Source organism: Macrotis lagotis, chromosome 1 (assembly GCF_037893015.1).
Source record: "Macrotis lagotis isolate mMagLag1 chromosome 1, bilby.v1.9.chrom.fasta, whole genome shotgun sequence".
Taxonomy (NCBI): Eukaryota; Metazoa; Chordata; class Mammalia; order Peramelemorphia; family Peramelidae; genus Macrotis; species Macrotis lagotis.
Window position 1 is genome coordinate 371,587,560 of NC_133658.1, and position 16,993 is coordinate 371,604,552.

Genomic DNA, 16,993 nt, shown 5'->3' on the forward strand with positions numbered 1-16,993 from the left:
TGTATTTCCCTTAGCATCTGGCACAGTACTGCTTCAAAGAAGAAGCTCAACAAATATTTGATAAATAAATGAATAAGTATAAACACCTCAAAGGGCTGAAATTTGTCATGTGAAAGAGATGAGTCTGAAAAATCAACCCCCTAGTCTCTAATTCATCATTGTAGTTCATGAGTTCCACTGCCTTCCACTATAACCACTACATTGTTGTCTGCATTCCCAATAACAAATAAATGACTCTGTAGACTCTTGTCTTTGGAAGATGATGCAAGGGCAGCTAGGTGGCTCAGTGGATAAAGCACTGGCCCTGGAGTCAGGAGTACCTGGGTTCAAATCTGATCTCAGACTCAGACACTTAATAATTACCTAGCTGTGTGGCCTTGGGCAAGCCACTTAACCCCATTGCCTAGCAAAAACCTAAAAAAAAAAAAAAAAAAAAAGATGATGCAAGCATACAAAGGTAAAAAGACATAGGTGGGAGAGGACATCAAAAAAATAGGTACAGATAGTATGAAAAAAGTTGTCTATTCCACCACCCTCAGTACTGAGGAGGATGACTAATTAGGATATGGTGCTTTTGTCAAGGTCCAGGTTTAGCTCCCAGTCAGGGAAGCCTCCTTTGTGAGATAGTTGTTATAGCACAGTTAAGTGGTAGAATCAAGACTAGCTTGTTGGTCACTTTTCCAACCTGATGAGGTCCCCTTACAATCATGACCCAGGGCAAACAGATCTGGGAACAAGAATAGGAACAGAATAGTCAGGAAGACAAGCTCTCATCAGAATGAGAGGTCATTGCTCGCTCTGAAGTATATGAACAAGCTTTAGATCATTCCTTGTTCTTTTCCTTTTCAAAATTTTCATGGGCTGGTTTCTCTAAGTGGTAGGGAAAACTAAAATTCTCTTTTTTCTGGGAACATAAGAGCTGTAATACCAAAATGTGAGATAAAACTAAGGGTTCTTAGAACACAGATGATCTGAGTTCTAATCTTGGCTTTGCCATTTATTATATGACCTTGGGCAAGTTACAGCCTTTTGGGGGCCTCTGTTTTTGTTTTTAAATAAGGGGTGATGGAAAGACTTACATGAACTGATGCTGAGTGAAGTGAGCAGAACCAGAAAAACACTGTACACAGCAACCACAACACTGTGATAATCACCTAAGATAAACTTAGCTCCTTTCAGCAGTATAATGATAAAAGACAATTCTAAAAGACTAATGATGAATAAAATCATCCATATCCAGAGAAAGAACTGAGTCTGAATGCAGACCAAAGTCTGCTATTTTAATTTTTTAAAATTTGTTTTATATTAAATGTTCTTTCTCATGTTTTTTCCCTTTAGTTTTGATTCTTCTTTCACAACATGACTGACATGGAAATATGTTTAATATAGTTGAACACTTATAACCTATATCAGATTATTAGCTATCAAGTGGAATGAGGAAGAGAAGGGAGCATGGGAGAAAAATGTAGGACTCAAAATCTTACCAAAAAATGAATGCTGAAAATTATCTTTACATGTAATTGGGGGAAAAAATTAAAAAGTAAGAAAGAAATGGGTGAGGTAATCTCTAAGATGATTTGTCCTATGAATTATACCTTGAGATGTGATAGTCATTTCTAATTAAATGAGTTTTGTGTATGCATGTGTGTACACATAAATGCCATTGGAAAAATTTTAAAAAGAAAAAAATAACAGCAATAATAAGCAACATAAAACAAAGAAATCATGAACATTTGAACAAAACAACACAAACAAATATGAGAATTATGGCAAAAGTTATACCTTATGACTGGCCATTAAATGATATGGGCAATGAGACTACTTTCAAGCTCTAATTCAGAGACCTCAGCTCCCGATCTGGAATCTCCTGTTTTGAATAAATTCTAATTCCATCTTAGAAGAGGAGTTTTGTGTGACCATGACTAGATATTTCCAGTGGAATTTAGAGTTAGGAAAATCCTAATGAGTTTACTATGAGTTTACGAGAGCAATACAAGAGCAACAAATAATTCTAGGAATTGAGTATGGATTCACCCTGAGTCAAACCCTGCCAGGAAGCAGAGACTTACTAGTAATCAAGAAATGAGAACATTCAAACAGGAAAGAAGAGTGCAAGGGGGAAAAGGCTTTGATGTAAAAGCAGTGTTATGTGCTTGGAACTTCCCTTTCTAAGAAGGAACTTTTTCTTTCATATAGGATCAAATATTTAACTATTCCCAGGAAAAAGCTCTTATGTAAAATGTGATGAAATAGCATAGGTAGGAAAACTTTATACATTTTCTAAGGAGACCCAGAAATACCAAAGACTATGCTGTGTAGTTATTAAATACAATGGAAGATTAGGTCTAACTTTAAAACAACATACCAATATACCAGAGGTTCAGAAAGGGAATAAGAAAGATTGCAATGTTTCTCATGAATTAGGAAAAAAAAAGAAAAACAAAACATCCAGCCAACATAGGGTTGGTTCTCACCAACTCAGAGTCAGAAAGAGGCTGGTGGTCCACTTACCTCTACCTTCGAAGATCCCCCTCCCACCCCACAAAAACATGATTCCCATTCAAGGAAACTTTACTTACACTTCAGTGGCTATGAATCCAGTGAGCTCCGAGAGGAAGAGGAACAGAATAAAGAGGCAACAGCAGACAGATACTAGAATAAACAATATTGGTAAGAAAAGAAATTAGAGATTTTAGGATTATGATAGTTTAGTAATTTCATTTTTAAAGGTAGGGCACAAATGTCTTTTCAATCCTTTACCTTTCCTTTGGCTTTTCTTTTTAATTCAAAGAGTTTAGATGAATATTCTCATTATTACCTATGCCCCTCTTTCTCCACAAAGAGGTAAATAGTAATATTAATAAAAAATTCAATTTTGTATGATGATTTATGGTTTACAAAGAGCTTTCCATATAACAATCTCATAGGGCAGGTGTTGCAAATATCACCAGCTCTTTTTTACAGGTAAGAAATGACTTGCCCAGGGCCCCATAGCTAGTAAAAACTGGAACCTAGATTTGAACCCTGGACTCTTAAGTCCAAGTGAAGTGCTTTTCTCACTTTAGCATGTTACTTTACTAAGTGATCATCCACCTCCCTTTCCAAAAAAGAAGCTACAGATAGAAGAGGTTACCTTCGGTCATACTGCTCTGCTTGCTTACAATAGCCACCTGTCCTTCCCAACTCTTTTCCATGGTGGGATAATTATTCCCTATTTTACATGTCTCGATTCAATTCTATTCTATTCTTCAAAATCTGTCTCATTTCATATTCTTCACAAAAGTCACCCCCAACTATTTAGGCTCAGACTGACTTCTCTTTGAACTCTCACTCAGAGGGTTAATAGTAAAATCTAATAATAATAAATAGTGCTTACTATGTGTCAGTATTTTACTCAACTACAATTATTGTCTCATTCGATCTTAACAATAACCCAGAGAGGGTTATAAGATGAGGAAATAGAGGTTAAGTGACTTGCCCCAGGTCACACAGTTAGTGTCTAAGGTCAAATTTGAACCCAGGTCTTCCTGACCCCAGGTCCTGTACTCCATCCTTGCATATTTCCTTCCACTGTCCCTTCCCTATTTCTGTGTTAGTCTCCACTCTCTAACTAGAATAAGAGCTCCTGAAGAGCAGGAGTTTTCCTGGGTTTTCCAGGTCAGTATTGCCCTCAGCATGGTACAGGGGAGATGCTCTGATCGAGCATCTGGAATGGAGCTGAACCACAACAAAACCATTCTTTGGTAGGAATGTTCAAGGCAAAGTGATGCTGGCCTTTGGAGAAAGAAAGACACTAGCTGCCTCTGGGACATGAACAGGATGTGTATGTCAAAAGGTCCATTGGTACCTCTGAGTTTCTCAGAAGACATGTGGCTATGTAACAATGCATTGTGACTCACATTTAAATAATATTTAGCTTGAGAGGAAGTATGTATGGTGTAGATGAATAGAGTCAGTCTTGAAGTGAGAAAGATTTGGGTTCAAGTCCAATCTCTGACATATACTGACTGTGTGATCCTGGGTGAGTCATTTAACCTCTACCTCAGTTTCCTCATCTGTTAAAAATGTGGACAATAATAGCACTTACCTCTCAGAGCTGATGGGAGGATCAACAATCAAACTGTAAAGCATTCATTAGTACAGTGCCAAGCACACTATAAGCACTATATAAATGTTAGCTATTACAAACCTTTCCATATTCCAGATAACTTTCTAAGACTAAGTTGCAGAGCTGCCAGGTGGTTTTGGTAGAGAGAATTTCCTTACTTAAAAATTGCCTTTACTAATGAAATCAAGGGTCTGGTCCAAAAGTAACAACAAAACCTATTATTATCTTACACAATATTATCTTAGCTGAACCACAAGTACAAAAAAGTGAATTCTCCATAGGATAAGGAGATAGAAAATAAGATCTGGACATAATACCACTGATTCATTCAGGCAATTGGCATTTATTGAGAACTGCTTTAGTAGGTACATTGGGGAGAGTGGGAAGAGATAAAATAGAAATTGAAGGAGTAGATGCTACCCTCGAGGAGTATTGTGTACTCTATCCATAACTAACTAAGACCAGCCAATAGGAAGCAATACCTACCCCATTCCTCTGCAATATAATATAATATGGTGTATTCAGAGATGAATCAGAGATGGGCACTGTATAAGAGGTGTCTTGAATGAGTTTTTAAAATTCAGTGATTGGGGTAGCTAGGTGGCACAGGAGATAGAGCCTTGGAGTCAGGAGGATCTGAGTTCAAATCCAAACTTAATAATTACTTAACTGTGTGACCTTGGGCAAGTCACTTAATCCCACTGCCTTGCAAAAATAAAAAAAAATTAATTCAATGATTAACATATTTACACTTACTGTTCAGGGAAAGGGCTACTGTCTAAGAACAAAAAACTCAACCTATCTGTTCATTCCTTAATATTCCACGAAGTACCCAACCAGGACTGGTATACTCTTACATCATTCAGGTTTGTTCTCTCTTTAGTAGCAATATAAATATGAAGCCCAACAAAATACAAAGTCATTTTGGTAATCTGGTCTTCCTCTTGGTGCTCAGGCTAGTTCATAAATGGTACTTATATACAAATGGGCACTAAGGAAAATGGGAAATAAAAGAAAGGACTAAGTGAGGAGAGGGAACATCCCTAAATTATTATCAAGTCTTCTTTACTTGTCTGTTAAGACATAGTGACATTCAGTCCCATTTTACCTTTCTACTACTTCAGTCATTCTAGACTTTAGTTAAATTAGATTGTTTGCTGTTTCTTAAATGTGTTAAAAGACCTCCTTCCACCATGTATTTGTTCACTGGTCTCTGCCAAGAATGCCCTTATCTCTCCTTTAACTTCTTGATTCTATCTATCTTTCAAAGTCTGGCTCAAATGCCATTCTGTCCTTAAAGCCTGCTCTGATTCTCTCGCCGTGGGAAGTAATCTCTTGCTCATTTGACCTCCCAACTTTGCACCTCTGATACAGCACCTTCCCATTCTACCTTGTTTTAACAGGTATGTGTGTTTGTGTTTTATCTTCATTACTAGACAGGTGGCTCTGTGTTTCATTCTTACTTGTACCCCTCAATGAACAGCAAAGTTCCTTGCTACGTCAGGAGCATAATCATTTTTTGTTAAGTCAAATGGAATGCATGAATGTATGAATAAACAAGTGCTTAGAAGCTGACATGCAAAATGAAACTACTCTAGTTACAATGAACTGGGAAAAACTTCATGGGTTGGGGTTTAATTTCAAACTTCTTTCTATTTTAGTTTATAACTGATCTGCTAGATACAGCTAATTGAAAACATAAAACTATGTACTAGATCTTCTACTTTTCCCCCCTTACAAACTAGTTATTCTGCCTTGTGAAAAATAAACTGAATGGAACATTTTCATCCTCACTGAGAAATAGTAGGGCATAATGAAAAGAGCCCTGGGCTCAAATCCATGTATTCTGAATCCTGGTTCTGCCACTTAATAGCTATATTATGTTAATAAGGCACTTCATCCCCTTTGGGTTTCCACTTATTCATTTGTAACATGGGGATAAACCTTAGAGAGCCTACTTCACATTTATGGGAAAAGTACTTTGTAAAGTGTAAAAGTAAATGAGTTATTAAGAGCACAATAGTAATAATCTTGCTTTAAGTTGCAAAACAACAGTAAGTCCCATCAAATTCTTAAAAAAGAAATCTGATTTGATAAAAAAAAATTACACAAAATAAAGGTCATTTTATTTAGGGAGAATAAAGATGGTAAGTTACCTTTCTTAATATATACTTTCCCCTGTCTACAAAGCCATCCTAAGTTCTTCAAATTGAGATAAAGGAGCAGGATAGGGAAAAAGTCCTCTAATGGTAATGTGAGTGCTCTGTCCAGGGAATGTTGCCTCTCCCAGATAATTCTAGCAGGAATTTTTTTTTTTTATAATACAGTCTGTGTCACCATGAACCAATAGTTTTAAATAGGGAGGTAGTGAGTACTTTCGACTAAAAGGTCTTCTGACGCCTAATACTTTTTATCAAGCTTTCTCAATCCATTTTTGGTCAAAAATTTAGTGATCTATGACTGGCCTCCCAGAGTCAGAGACTGACTCAGATTCCATTCAGGGCTGGTTACCACTAGGGGAAGTTACATCATGATGATGCCATGGGCTGAGGCCCAATGGAAGAGCTCTGAGACTGGCTCACGGTAATTCAGAACAGGAAAGTCTCATTAGATATTTCCTTACAGACCTGTTCTAATTAAGCTCAGTTGGATGTAAACCTCTGCTAATATAACTCCTGCATTCCTCTTGAACTGAGTTAACAGTCAAACAAGTGCTTAGTTCTCTGAGCTCTGAAGCTCTGGAAGAGATCTATGGAGTCTCACACAATCAAAGACCATTGTTAGAAATTGAAAAAGGCCTCAGCAGCCACCTAGTCTAATGCCTTTATTACACAGATGAGAAAACTGAGGCCCAGCAAGAAGAGAACTGCTAAGGTCTTACTTGTAAGTGGTCTCAAAACTAAATCCTCTAACTAAATTTAGTGCTTTTTCCATTACTCCATTCTGAATTCCTTCAAGCAAGTAAGAGTGAGCATGTTTGCAGAATTTTAAGAGTTATACAAGAGCAGGTGTGTGTTTTACACTTTGGGCCCATGAGTTTCTATATTTTAACATAATTGGTTTTCTCTGCAATCTTAGGCATTTATTCTGAGAAAGAATCCATAGGCTTCACCAGACTTCCAAAGGGGTCATTACACATGAAAAACTGTGTTTTGACATTATATATAATTTTAAGGGATATAGGCAAGTATTATTATTCCCATTTTGCATTCCCATTGAAGAAAATAGGGTTCAAAGAGATTTAAACAGATTCTGAGGTGTAAGCAAACTCCTTTTTGAAGAAAGTTTCATGTAGAAGGAAAATGAGAAGGGATTTGGAGTGGGGGAAGGCATGGGATGAAGAAATGAAACTAATAGGAATTTCCATCTTCTTTGCTTCCTTCAATCCCTAGCACCCAGATTGGCAAAATGATATGGCCCTAACAAGGTTGTCCATGGTACTGATCATTCATTCAAGAAATATGTCTTGGATATCTATGTGCCCAAGAATTGTGAAGAATCTGTTCTTACCCTCTAGTTGGTGTGGAGAAACTGGGAATTTGCAAAGCTCAAGCAAGGCAGACCTTGCTCTCATGGAACTCAACCTAAAAGGGGAGTGAGATGAAATGGCAGGTGACAATACATGATAAAGGGAGAGATGTAAAATGAAACATTGTGTGAGATAACAAGTGGTAATAATGGTTTTAACCAAATGGGGAGGTCAGGGAAGACTTTGGAGGAAGCAGTATTTGAGTCAGCTCTTAATTTTAGTAGGAACTTGAATATCATACAAAAATGTGAACTTTGTTTAATAGCCAATAAGGAAACATTGAAGATTTTTAAATAGGGAAGGGGCATGACAAAAATTTATCTATTAGAAAAAGATTATTCCGGTAGTGAATATAATAGTTGAAGAGTAAGCCTGAGAAGACCTGTTAATGGATTCCTACATCAGGCTAAGCGATGGAATTAGAGGTGAGGGGTTGGATGTGAGATTTATAGAAGGAGAATCTACAAGATTTGCTAACTCATTGGACAGAAGGAAATGGATATGTTTCAGACAAGTGGTAAAGGATACAAGGGGCTGTCATAGAGAAAGAGAACAAAGGAAAGAAGAGCAACAAATAAATATCTGGGAAAAATGATCTCTGATGGGGCAAGCTGATTTTGAGATGCTATATAAGCCATATAAGTAGAAGTATTTTCTGGGTGTATGAAGATATGGATCTGAAGAATAGAAGAAGAAATAAGATTAAATTCAAGATTGAAAGTGATAGTTGAAGTCATGAGAGTGGCACTGACATTAAGGAATTAGGAAGATAATGAATGAAGACAAACGACCAAGAAGAAGCAACTGGAGAGGAAGAAGAACTAGGGACATCTGATGTTTTTGAAACCAAGAAAAGAAGGAATGGTTATTAAAAAAAAAAAAAGGTGGTCAACATATTTCTCCAGGATATTTATTGCAGTGAAATCAAAAAGGATGAGGATTAAAAAAAGGTCACTGAATTAATCAATCAGTAGCTTATTGATGATATAAAGGATCAAGATTTAGATCTAGAAAGAATTTTAAAGGTAATAAATTCAATCCCCTCATTTTATATAGATAAGGAACCAAAACCTCAGACAGGTTAAGTGATCTTCCCAAAACTGCACAGCTAATAAGTGACAGAGCTGTGATTTGAACTCTGGCTCAAATCCAATGCTCTTTTCACTGTTACCAAGCAATCAGACTCATGATTCTTAGGACTGGACTGCCCATTCATCCAATCAACAAATGTTTACTAAGAACTTTCTAGATACACATTACAGTACTAGGCTGCTGTTATCTTGTATAACTTTTAAAAGCCTCCTTCTAGATAACACATTTCACAGAGATAAGACCTGAAATCTCCAAGTCTATGCTTTCTTTCAAGAAAGACCAAAGAGTTCTAGCATTTATAACACAGTCACAATAAGATTCATTTATTCAACAATTTCAACAGACATTTTTGTATAGACAATTAAAATATCAAATACTTGTAGAAGCTGCTAGTGAGATTTAGCTTCTCTCCTTACCCCACCCCATCCTAGACTATGTGAGGGAATGAACAGCAGGTGAATCACTGGTGGCGAGTCTCCTGCTGCTCATTGTCTATTCTATTCACTTCAACAAATATATCAGGTGGCTATAAATGTAAAGCATGGGCTCTAGGGATATGAAGGGGGAAAAAAAGACAGTCCCTGTCATTAGGGAGCTTACATCCACCTGGGTGTAAGAAGTCTTTAAAGAAGACCCTGTCATACTTATCTGGTGGGTATTCTAAATATTCCTCAACTTCCTCAAAGCTCCATCATCCACTCCTCCAACATACTATTCACTTTGAGAAAATTTGCTATAAAGTGAATGGGACCAATGTAGTCAATACGGTTTACATAATTACCTACCCTAAACCTTTATTTTAGGATTCTCCCATAATCCACAACCCAAAGGTTCCAATGTTCTTTAGAATAAATGGACATTGGTGGATAATCATGAAGGAAGAAAACTGTCAGAAAATGAGTGGTTTTTTAGACTGATCACCAGCAAACCATTCTGGAAAACATTTTTGATGCAGATTGAAAAGAAAGTATCACTCATATTCCAAGTTTTGGGTAGGTTGGGATAGAAACATAAGTTTCTAGTAATAAAAGCATTAGCTACAAACTTTTTTGAGAAACTGGACAAAGCAAAACAAAGAGAGGCTGAACTGATGCCTTAGGGAAAGGTTTTTCTTTATAGTCAGGGTTCCTGCCCATATTTAAAGACAATTGAAAATGTATAAATAGCAAGGGAGAGACTCAAGGTACATGACAAAAAGGATGAGAAGAATCTTAGAGTTGAGAAAGAATGGGATCCCAGTCACAGATGGTACATTAGTCTTTTTTTTTTTTTTTTTTTAGATTTTTCAAGGCAATGGGGTTAAGTGGCTTGCCCAAGGCCACACGGCTAGGTAATTATTAAGTGTCTGAGGTCAGATTTGAACCCAGATACTCCTGACTCCAAGGCCGGTGCTCTATTCACTGCGCCACCTAGCCGCCCCTGGACATTAGTCTTAATGAAGAGCACGAGAAGGAAAGGAAAGGGTGTGAGGATGTTGAAAAATTATGATGACTAGAAGAAGGGAAAGAGGAAATTTATGTCAGTCTTAATTTTCATGGTGAAGTAGGAGGCTAGATCATCTGCTGGAAGTATGGGAGTAGGCATAACAATGGTGGCAAAAGGAGAGTGGAAAAGTTATTGAAACAGTTACTGTAAAGAATGAGAGAATCTTTCTATACTACCCTTATTGCCTCCCTGTCAGTCAAGTAGTGGGATGCAGGGAACATTATGCATTATATATTTAGTTAGGCCTATAATGAAGTGCTAGATGAGAGACCAAGACTATGAAGGCAATAGGAATTTATGGGATGGAATGATGATGATGATGATGATGATGATGATGATGATGATGACAATAACAAAGCATTTATCCAGGCTTAAAAGTATTATATGTTGGTTATCATCATCTCATCTCATTTCAGTCTAACAAAAACTCCAGGAGGAAAAGACTACATATTATCATCCTGAAGCTCAGAGAAAGTAAATGATTTGCCTAATGTTACACTGGGACTAGACTAAAGCCCAATCTTGCTGAATCCAAGTCCAGTTCTCTATCCACCATAGTGAGCTGTCTCACTAAAAGGAAAGGGAATAATCATTTGTTATGAGTCTACTATATGATAGGCATAGAGATAGAGGTCTCATATCCCATAGTGGTCACTATGGCTTCCTGTAAAAGCTTAGACTGGAAGGATGTATGGAATATAGACAGTAGTGGAGGTGGAGGGTAGGGAAGATGCCTTTAAAGCAGAGGGACAGTGCATGTCCCATATGTACACATGTGTGTGCATTTCATTTCAGTAAGTCAAGATGGGTTTGAGAGGAATAGGAGTTAGCAATGAAAAGCAAGAGCCATGGCACAAACAATATAAGCAATGAATGAAGAAATCTTAAACTATTATCTACTCTAATATACTTATTTTGAAGGTGAGGAAACTAAAGATCCAGAATTGTACTAAAATGGTACTTTAAGTGAATGGCAAATCCAAACTGTAGCTTTCCTGACCCAAGTCTATAACTTTTCCTCTGATTAAAAAATGGGGAGGTAAAGTGGTACAGTGGAAAGAGCAAGAGCCCCAGAGTTTGAGGACCTGGATTCAAGTTTTACTTCTGAAGTTTATTACTTGTTATACCTTGGGTAAGACTCTAAGGGAGCTTTGTGGTACAGTTGAGAAAGTGTAGGATTAGTGTCAAGAAGACTGGAGTTTGAATACTGCTTCAGCTGTTCATTAGCTGTTTGACTCTGGCAAATCACCTAACTATTCTTAGTCTCCATTTCATCATTTATAAAATAGAGATAAAAACAATTCTATGAATTGTTTTGTGAAAATAAAATAAGAATTGTGCAAAAAGCACTTTGCACACTCCTTTTTTTTAAAAGGTTTTTGCAAGGCAAATGGGGTTAAGTGGCTTGCCCAAGGCCACACAGCTAGGTAATTATTAAGTGTATGAGGTCGGATTTGAACTCAGGTACTCTTGACTCCAGGGCTGGTGCTCTATCCACTGTGCCACCTAGCTGTCCCTACTTTGTACACTTTTAAGAACTATTATTGCTGTTAGCTGTCTATAAACCTATTGTTATATATTATTAATTTCCCTGGGGCCTCAGTTTCCTCCTCTATGCAATGAAATGGCTTAAGGGGGTGGTTTTTGAAGTCCTTCCCAGGTCTATCTCTATGATAGAAGATGGAGAAGATCTGAATGGTAGGCTGAAGAGTTTGGACTTTATTTGGGAGCCAGGATAGAGTTCTGAGCAGAGGAGGAATGAATAAATTATAAATACTACAAAGGTGAGAACTGAGTCTCATTTAATCTTTGTGTGACCCCACAAGTGTGGGATTCTAGATACAGTAGAGGCACAATGTTTGTTGAAATAGATGGTCTAATGACATCACTTCCTACACAAAATTTCCCTTGTTCTTTCCACTAAAATATAGATACTTTCAGCAGAAGATCTTGAGAGGCAAGTCAGATAAATGGTCTGATTTAGAGAGAGGACTGAAGATATGGATTGAGGAGCAAGGGGCATTGGAATTCCTGTGTCCATAAAGATAATTCAGCAGGAGGCAAGAAGAACTGCTGATGAAAAAGAAGTGACTGATTTCAAAGGAGGACATAACAGGTTCATGAAATGGAATGGACTAAGCATGTGCCCATGCACCAGACTTGCACAAAAGATGCCTGATGAATAAAACCTGAGTTCAGTATAAAATAAAATAAAATAAAATATAGGAGTTTTGAAGGCCGGAGTTGTCCATTTTGTCTTTGTATCCTTCTCCTGCGATGTATTCCTACCCTTCCTTTGTTTGAATTAATCTCTCCCCTAACACAGAACCTAGTATACTTTAATGCTAAGCATGAATAAATGTTTGCTGAATTACTTAATGAGTGAATGTATATGAAGAAGATTAAAGTAGCTTCGTTCTTCCTTGACTATGTGGCTTACATAAAGAGACATATAAGGGCTACAGTTACTCAAGAAGCTTACAAGAAGCTTAGTCTCAGTCTTTTAGATTGAGGATTGGGAGAAGAAAGAAACAAGGAAAAGAAGAGGAAATATAAAATAGTTTGTCTCATTCCCATCACTCCTGACCACTGCCATCTCCTCCTCCCCCAATCTATCCAGTTTTAGGGAAATGGAATAAGCAGAATGGAAAGAATGGGAAAAAGAAAGGAAGAAGAGAGAGATTGAACTGGTCAGGAGTGAGATAACACAATAGTTAAAAGGAACAGAGGAGGACTGCCACTCCTTATGCCCTGATCTTCAGGGCTATTTCCCCAAATACTGAAGTCCTTCAAGTTCAGATCTGTCAGAAGGCTGGTGTTTGATTACTGGTATGCCAATTCCTAACTGGCAGGGTGATGCTGGGTGAACATTGCCTTTCCCTGGGCTTTAGCTGCCTCATCTGTAAAATGAAGATGTTGAACAAGATTCTAAAACTAGATGCTAAAATTCTATGACAGGCAGCAGTGTTAGTCTAAATAGAGTTGGATTTAAATGAGGATTGGTCATTTGATGTGACCTTGGAGTGTGGAGTCCTTAGGTTTTGACTGCCTTTCTTTACCTTCATTTCTTCATTGCTCTGCTCTCTGTACCTTGACTACAAATGGTCTGAATTGGCCAAAGACATAGGTGGATTCAGGAAAGTGGTTAAAAACCAGTTCATGGTGTTCCCCTAGATCCTAAGGACTTTGTTGATATACCAGGAGTGGGACTCACAGGTCTGGACTCTTGGTTCCCTGACACTTGGATATTTTATTTTCCTGATTTTGCAGTATTAAAGGCTCTGGTTTCACCATGCCAACTGTCAAAACCATCATTTAGAAGCCTTCATTTAAATGGGTAACTAGTAAGGCCTAAATTCCTATCATTCAGACTTCTCCAAATTTACAAGACACTCTTCATCTTCCCTCATCTATTCCCCCAAATCATGTAGCAGAAAAACCATGAAGCTTCTGAATACAATAAGAGTCCAGAGGGCAAAGAAATGACACTGGTCCAAAATGATCCAAATCTACTTTCTTCTCTGAGTCTTGGTTTCCATATTTGAGCTCTATGTAAATCTAAATAACTGTTTTTACTAGAGCAAGGGAAAAAAATCTTCTAAGGTCCCCTCCAACTCTGGATCTTGTGAAATACAATATATCAAGTGTTTTCTGTTATTTTCTCATCTAAAAAACACCAGACCACACAGGGTACCTTGGCCTAAAATGGTACACAGTTTTAGTGACTTTCACAGGCAAAGGCTGAAATGCTGGCTAGAAGGAAGGACTCAGATGTCTATTGGCAGCTAGTCAATAGGATGCCTGAAATGTGGACATACTGACCACCAACATAATTACTATAAACTAAAATCTGATTTCCAAGTGAGGATGAGTCCTCTGAACAGGACTGGAAGCTTCTGTAGACCACACATAGTGTTTCTGAAAGGGACAAGAAGGTCCTTTCCAGCTATGTGTTGGCCACCATTTTGTTTATTTCTTTTTTAAAAAATTTAAGGCAATAGAGTTAAGTGACTTGCCCAAGGTCACATAGCTAGGCAATTATTAAGTGTTTGAGGTCAGATTTGAATCAGGTCCTCCTGACTCCAGGGCCAGTACTCTAATCACTGTGCCACTTAGCTGCCCCTGGCCACCATTTTGTATGAAATCTTCTCCTTTCCCTATCTTCATTTTAAAAATCCCTATAATTTCCAAGAGTAAAAAAAGTGGTTGGGAGAAAAAAGGGTGTGGGTACAAGCCAAGACTGAAAGTAGTCAAGTTAGATTGGTACTCACTGATGGCCCCAGTGTACGTAGGCTGCGTGAGGTCTTTTGGTACCTTCCGGTAGATATCAAATCTGAAAAGGAAGAAAAGCATCAGGGGGTGAGTTAGGAAATTTCTAACTAACTCTTCCCCAAAGGGTTAATGGTACTAGTCATTTCCCTACTTAGGATTACAATACAATCATGATCCTTTCTACATGATCCTTTCGACAGACACAGGGGTTGGCAGGGAAGGACAGCAATCATCCTTTCTGAATGTTTATATAATTGCATGACACTTTCTCTTTGGTTTCATCTTTCCACCATCTTCAACACTACTTTCCTTTCTCTCTTCCTGCCCAGGAAGGACTGGATCAATGATAAAAATATATTTGGCAAATTCCATATTTTAGAAACAGTCTAACTCTTCAGGGTGCTGAGTGAAGTTATTTTTCCCCTGTTGGATTTTTTTTTTCCTTTTGGAAGGAGATGAAGCAGGAAGTAGGAATGAGTTGGATTTGAATCCATGGAAGCATAGAAGATTCCTGGGCTCCTTTTCATCAAAACCTGATGGGAAGTTTTCATAGTACAAGCTTCAGTTTTATGAGGTGCTAACAAAAGTGCCCAGGAAATCTAGTAAATGAGTATGTGCATGTGTGTGAGAGTGTGTGTGTGTGTGTGTGTGTGTGTGTGTGTATACCTACCTACATCCATATCCATATATATATATAAAACATTTTAAACATATAAAATCTACATCTATCTAAAATATATAGACAAAATTCCTTTATTTAGTTACCAGACTAATAGGAATAATAATAATAATTAATATTTATATAGCACTTGCTGTATGCTAGGATTGTGCTAAATAGGCACTTAACATTTTTCTCATTTGATCTTCATAATAATTTTGAAAAGTAAGTACTATTGTAATCATTCTCATTTTACAGATGAGAAAACAGACAAAGATAGGATAAGTGACTTGCCCAGGGTCACACAACTAGTAAAAGTAAATGTCTGAGGGTGGATTTTAATACAAGTCCTCTTGAATCTTGATTTAGTGTTCAATCCATTGTGTGCTCTATCCACTTGCCTCTGATATAAAAAGCTGTACTTTCTACCTTTTTTTTATTGTGAAATTTCATGCTTCTACAATTTCACTGGAATCCATCCATACTTGCTTTTCCACACACATGGCCCTAATTTAAACCCTCACCAACATCTTTCACCTAGAGTAATAAAATAACCTAACCAATCATTCTGTCTCCAGTTTCTCCTCTCTTCAATCTGCCATTCATATAACCACCATAGTAATCCTCCTAACATACAGTTCTAAACATATAACTTTCTTGCTCAAAAATCTTTAAAATCTCCCTCAGCCAAACTTATCACATATTGCATTGGACTTGGGGGGTGAAGAGGAGGAGCAAAAACACTGAATTACTTGAAGGAGTTCATGTATTCATATATGAATTCATAAATAAACAAACATTCTATGGAATCAATATCTTGCACATTTATGTATAAATCTTTCAAATGGATGTAGCTCCTGTTCTAATTAATAAAATATACATTCATTTCAAAGAATCACTGAATTCATAAAAGCATTGTATCATTCATTACGTTTTCTCAATCAAAAGACATTAAAAGTACAATTACCATCATTTGAGAGAGTTGAGAAATAATCTGACATTAAAAACTGGTCCTAATTGATGAAGCATGATGCCAATTTTCTGATAGAAAAATTATGGAGATGAATAATGAGAGGTATATTTTTTATGCATGGCCAATATGAGACATTAATTTGTTTGACTATCCACATTTATGACTTTTTTATTTGTTATTTTCAATTAGAAGTGAGTAGAAGGAGAGTAGGAGTAGGATTCTTGTCTACCATATCCTCCACCCAAATCCTCCCTAATGAGAAGAGAATAGAAGAAGTTCAAATTAAAAAAAAAGACACAAAATAAAATGGAGAAAGAGATTCTCATACCCTGGGCAAGTCTTCTCTTAGTACTCTAAGCAACTCTTCAAGTCTATAAGTTAAGAAAAGGTGCTTCCTCCATCAAGGGATGTTCCTCACTGAGAAATTTTTTCAGTACCATTGAGATAACAGGTTTTGGCTCTATCCTAAAATATTTTTTAAAAGTTTGGAATCACTGAGCTAAAAGGTAAAATACAAATTCTTAAGTCTGACATTTAAGATCTTTTACAACCTGGCTTCTAACTAAAGCCATGATTTCACTGAGGTAAACAACTTCTGGAGAGGAAAACCTCTGTTTTGCAACACAGAATCATAGAGAGTTGTCAGTAGGTACTGAAAGAAGCAACCTGTTCAGCCTCTGTCAAAATGTGTCAGAGATAGGACTTGAACCCAGGGTTTTTGGATTTGAAGACTAGCCCTGTCTCCACTTGACCATGCTGTCTGTAGTGCTGTGATTCAAAACTACTAACTTTTTGCCCTTCATTCTGGCAGAAGAGAAAAGAACGTATCAGTCTGTTTTGTGAGTGGTAGTGACAGAGGGCATGGAAGAGAACGAT

The 16,993-nt window shown here is 37.2% G+C and overlaps 1 protein-coding gene across 3 annotated transcripts in view; it reads right to left on the minus strand.

Moving 5' to 3' along the window:
• Positions 1-16,993, minus strand: part of ERGIC1 (endoplasmic reticulum-golgi intermediate compartment 1) — a 147,473-nt gene that overhangs the window by 65,705 nt on the left and 64,775 nt on the right. For 2 of the 3 annotated variants that reach the window (XM_074212402.1, XM_074212404.1), the window contains exons 2-3: positions 14,486-14,547; positions 2,580-2,652 (exon numbers count right to left, since the gene is read on the minus strand). In XM_074212402.1, the coding sequence (XP_074068503.1) occupies positions 2,580-2,652; positions 14,486-14,547 (135 nt within the window). Of the gene's footprint in view, positions 1-2,579; positions 2,653-3,133; positions 4,311-14,485; positions 14,548-16,993 lie in introns of those variants that run through there. The other variant, XM_074212403.1, reaches the window with a different exon arrangement.